The sequence below is a fragment of the Nicotiana tabacum genome, chromosome 15 (genome assembly GCF_000715075.1).
Source record: "Nicotiana tabacum cultivar K326 chromosome 15, ASM71507v2, whole genome shotgun sequence".
NCBI lineage: Eukaryota > Viridiplantae > Streptophyta > Magnoliopsida > Solanales > Solanaceae > Nicotiana > Nicotiana tabacum.
The window spans coordinates 53,664,891-53,670,094 of NC_134094.1; the positions used below are offsets into that span (position 1 = coordinate 53,664,891).

Below are 5,204 nucleotides of genomic sequence, written 5' to 3' on the forward strand. Positions count from 1 at the left end.
ATGGTCAATGGCTTGAAGTTGAATATAAGGATTTTCCTACATATGCCTACATTGCAAACATTTGGGGCATGAAAATCTATATTGTCCAATCAAAAGAAGAGAGGAGGAGGGAAAAAGAAAGGACGGAGTTAAAGCAGTAGGATCAGATTGCACCCAGAACCCCCCAGACAACTCTAGGAGCACAGACATGCAACAACTACAGAATCAGATAGTACAAATGCAGGACAAGGACAAAACTAAAAAGCAACAGCATGTAACACAAGATCAAAGTAAGGAAGCAACAAAAGGACACAAACAAAAGCAAGAAATACAAATAGCAGTGAGGAATAACCATTTCAAGGATCAGCGGCAATCACAAAAGAGGAAGAATTTCAAAAGTATTAACGTCAAGACCAAAAAATAGAAAAACAGTCAACCAATGTACATAATTAATGAGAACCAACAACCCGAGATCACCCAGACAACAAATATGATTTTCAATCTACTAGAGGACCCAAAAAGGCATAGGAAAGGGTGGAGATTGATGATGTCGAAGGAAGAGTTGATGAGCCTCATGGTTTGCAGGAAATGACTGAAGGACCTGCTAATATTGGGATAGTTAATACAGGAACTGAACTGGGGCAAATTATCAATTCTCAGGAGGAAGATCATAGGAGTATGGTAAATCGAGGAAAAGCTACAGAAATACAAACAATCATGTCCAAGTCCAAAACTAATCCCAGCCAAAAGAAAATGAGGCAATTGATAAGGCAAAGGGAAGAAACTACATTGACTATCACTGAAGCACATAATGCACCTTCATCATCTGCAGTAGCATTGAATAAATCAGAGGAAGCAGTAGCAGTAGAGGATGGATCTCAAATAGCACCACCATCTAGGATGAAGGAAGTGGGAGTTGGACCAGCAGAAGCACACTCATCTCAATTTGAGACAACAAGAACAATGGCAAAAGAGTCACCCAGAACTAATCTTAAGGAAGCAGGCCCCAACGAAAATGAAACAACTGTAACAATGGTGGAATAGTGCCAATTGAACAAATCTTCTCTTTCTGGGCTAGAGGAGGATGAACAGAAGCATATGCAGGCTAAAGAAAAATTAGTTTCTGGTGATGAATATGATAGTGACCAGCTTCATGACTTAGGGGGAGATGGCTCTCAATTACATGAGACTAATAGGGTGTTGGTGCAATATGAGAAGGTGAATGAGGATCAGGCGATTGTTACAAGTGAATCTGGAAATATGGAGATAGCTTGTTCATTAGCCACAGAACAGGGTATGCAATTGCAACTAAATGCTCCAGTTAAGTCACAATTTGGAACCTGTTGACATGGTTCTACTGGAGCAACATCAACTTGAAGAAGAAGAGGATAATGAATCAAATGTTGGGAACTTCCACCAAGTGGCAAGAGAACCTGACCTCTCCCCTAGATTTAATTCAAAAGGAGGCAAGAAGTCAAGGAAGCAAATTTAGAACAAAGAGCTACAAAAACCAACCAGAATACTGCCCATGAGGGCAACATCATACTCCAAATAATGATTAAAACACTCATTTGGAATATCAGGTCTGTTAACACTCAACATGCCTTTCCAAGGGTGATTAATATGCAAAGGAAGCACAAATTCTTTGTCATCGCATTAATGGAACCTTTCCAGAATGCAAGGCATATTCAAAGGTACAAACGAAGGCTAAATATGGATAGCGCATTTTCAAATATCAATGGAAAGATATGGTTATTCTTTGATGATGTGGTGGAGTAGGAATTGGTCATGGATATAGAACAATAGGTGATAGTGAAGGTATTACACCAAGAACTTGAACAACTGTTAATAATGACATTTGTGTATGCAAAATGCTTATCTCTAGAGAGATTGGAACTCTGGGATAATCTGTATTATTTAGCAAGTGATATGGAGTTACCCTGGCTAGTAGGAGGGGATTTCAATGTGGTGTTACATGAGGATGAGAAAATAGGGGGCTTACCAATATATCCGCCAGAATATGATGATTTTTCCTTCTGTACAAACTCATGTGGAAAATTTGATCAAGGATACAAGGGCGGTCCATTCACTTGGTGGAATGGCAGGCCTAATGCAGCCTGTATATTCAAAAGATTGGATAGGATATTTGTGAATTTACCATTTCAAAATATTCTTCCTACAATAGAAGTTGAGCACTTAATTCGAACTGGATCAGATCATGTGCCATTACTGATGACTGGAGGAAAAAAAGCTGCAAACTTTACTAGACCATTCAGATTCTTGAATTCATGGACAAAGCATGAAACCTTCATGGAAGTAGTAAAACAGAACTGGCATGCAGATTTCATTGGAGACCCCTTTTTGATGTTCAAGCACAAGCTGAAAAAAGTAAAGATAGCACTATCACAATGGATTAGGCAGACCTTTGGGGACATATTCAAACAATTGGCAATACTAGAAGATATTGTGATGGTTAAAGAAATGTTGTTTGAGGAGGAGCCAACAATAGAGAACAGAATCATCCTTCAGAGAACTCAATCAGAATTGAAGAAATACCTAAGTTTGGAGGAGCAGTACTGGAAGCAGAAAGCTGGAATGACTTGGTTTGCTGAGGGTGATAGAAATACGAGCTTTTTCCACAATCATGTCAATGGAAATAGGAAGAAGTTACAAATAAAAAGGATCCAGAATGGAACGGGGAATTGGCTAGAAGACCAATATCAAATTGCAATTGCCGCAGTTGAATTCTTTCAAAATCAGTTCTCAAAATAGGGAGACCCTACAAAATTTTCAATGCTTAACAATGTTCCTGCTATGGTATCTATGGATCAAAACTTGGATTTATGTAGGTATCCAACATTGGAAGAGGTTAAAGCAACTATATTTGGGTTAAATGGAAACAGTTCCAGTGGCCCCGATGGATTCACTGGCTTGTTTTATCAAGAATGCTGGGAGATCATCTGCAATGACATTCACAACATGGTATTACATTTCTTTGGAGGGGCAGCATTACCAAAATCTATCACTCACACAAACTTGGTTATGCTACCAAAGAAACAAAGACCAGAATCATTTTCAGACCTATGACCCATCAGTTTGAGCAATTTCATCAACAAAGTACTATCCAGATATCTACATAACAGATTAGAAAAGTTCTTACCTGAGTATATCTCTCCAAATCAATTTGGATTTGTGAAAGGAAGAAGCATATTTGAAAACATACTTCTTACATAGAAAATAGTCACAGACATAAGGAAGAGGGGTAAACCTACTAATGTGGTGTTTAAACTTGACATGTCGAAGGCGTATGACAGAGTATCATGGAATTATTTGATGCAGGTATTAAGAAAAATGGGGTTTGCAGAACATTTCATCACCCTGATCTGGAACCTATTATCCAACAATTGGTACTTAGTACTAGTTAATGGACAATCGTCAGGATTCTTCAAATCAACAAGGGGAGTGAAGCAAGGAGATCCACTCTCCCCAACACTATTCATACTGTCTGCAGAGGTACTCTTTAGGTCACTGAACAGATTATTTGAGGATGAATCATTTAGAAGATTTGGTATGCCCAAGTGGACAGAACACCTAAACCACTTAGCATATGTTGATGATACCATAATTTTTGCATCAGCTCATCAACCCTCCTTGACGAAGATCATGACAGTATTAAGTAGCTATGAGGAGATCTCTAGTCAGCAAATCAACAGGGCTAAGAGCTCCTACCATATGCATGCAAATGCTGCTAATGCTCTAATACAGAAAGTAGAAGACATCACAGGATTCACAAGAGGTCAGTATCCATTCATGTATCTAGGGTGCCCCATCTTCTACATTAGAAGAAAGAAAGACTATTATCAGGATCTTATCAAAAAGGTGAAGGCTAAGCTACATGCTTGGAAAGGGAAGCTATTATCATCTAGAGGAAAAGAAACACTAATCACTAGTGTTCTATAAAGTATGCCAGTATACCTACTCAATACTGGATCCACCTCAAAACATTCAGAAACACCTACACAAAATATTTGGCAGATTCTTTTGGAGCACCAAGGAAGAAGGGAGGAGCAGGCACTGGGCAAGTTAGCAGAAGCTATGTACTCCTAAACAAGAAGGAGGCCTTGGCTTTAGATCATTGAATGATGTATCAAAGGCATTATTTGCGAAGCTGTGGTGGAGATTTAGGATTGCAAAATCTTTGTGGTCGAACTACATATGGAATAAGTACTGCAAAAAAGAGATACCTACTAAAGTATAATTCAAACAAGGATCCCATGTGTGGAAATAGATGCTGAATGCAAGGGAACAAGTAGAGCATGAGATACTATGGGAGATGAAAAGTGGCACAACAAACATATGGCATAAAAATTGGACTAGGCTGGGAGCTCTGTATCATGTCCCACCTCCAAACTTCAGTATTGAGGAGAACTTACAAGTGGTGGCAGAACTGAGGCAAGGAAGAGAATGGAATGACACACTCATTGACCAGAATTTCTCAGAAGACATTGCTGAACATATAAAAAAGATCCATTATGACAGTAGAGATGAGCAGTGGGATAAACCATATTGGATGCCAACTTCATCAGGCAAGTTTACTATCAATAGTGCTTGGCAAATCCTGAGGCATCGAGTAAATCCAAATCAGGAATTCAGAAAAATGTGGACAAAAGGACTACCATTCAAGATCTCATTTTTTTATGGAGACTGTGGAGACACAAACTGTCAACTGATGACTTATGGAGGAAACAGGGATACATATGTGTTTCCAGATGTTGGTGCTGTCAACATCCCCAAGAAGAGACATATGAACATATTTTTCTGACAAGCAACACAGCAACAAAGGTATGGAAACAATTTATGGTAGCTGCAGGCATTACTGAACTAGTAATACAAGTGAAGCAAGTGGTACGAGCATGGTGGAATGCAAAATGCTGTCCAAAATTGCAACCTTTATTTCAAGCAACACCAGTTATAATTACATGAGAACTATGGAAAAGGAGAAACACAGGAATGTATAGAGGAACAGTCTCAACAAATAGAGTCATAGATGAAGTCAACAAGACACTTCATTACTTGGAAAAGACAAGGTATCCATGGCTAACAAACATACCTGCTTTGTTGCCAGATATGATCCAATTCTTTGAAGTATACAAGCCAATACTGATCACCAAGAGAGTTAACTGGCAACCTCCACATGCAGGCTGGCATAAGTGTAACACTGATAG

At 38.9% G+C, this 5,204-nt stretch overlaps 1 protein-coding gene across 1 annotated transcript; it reads left to right on the top strand.

Moving 5' to 3' along the window:
• The first annotated feature begins 1,830 nt into the window (after positions 1-1,830).
• LOC142169628 (uncharacterized) lies at positions 1,831-3,939 on the top strand. The gene is made up of 3 exons (XM_075231517.1): positions 1,831-2,738; positions 2,829-2,961; positions 3,319-3,939. The coding sequence occupies exons 1-3, from the start codon at positions 1,831-1,833 to the stop codon at positions 3,937-3,939; spliced, it is 1,662 nt and encodes a 553-aa protein (XP_075087618.1).
• The last annotated feature ends 1,265 nt before the right edge of the window (positions 3,940-5,204 follow it).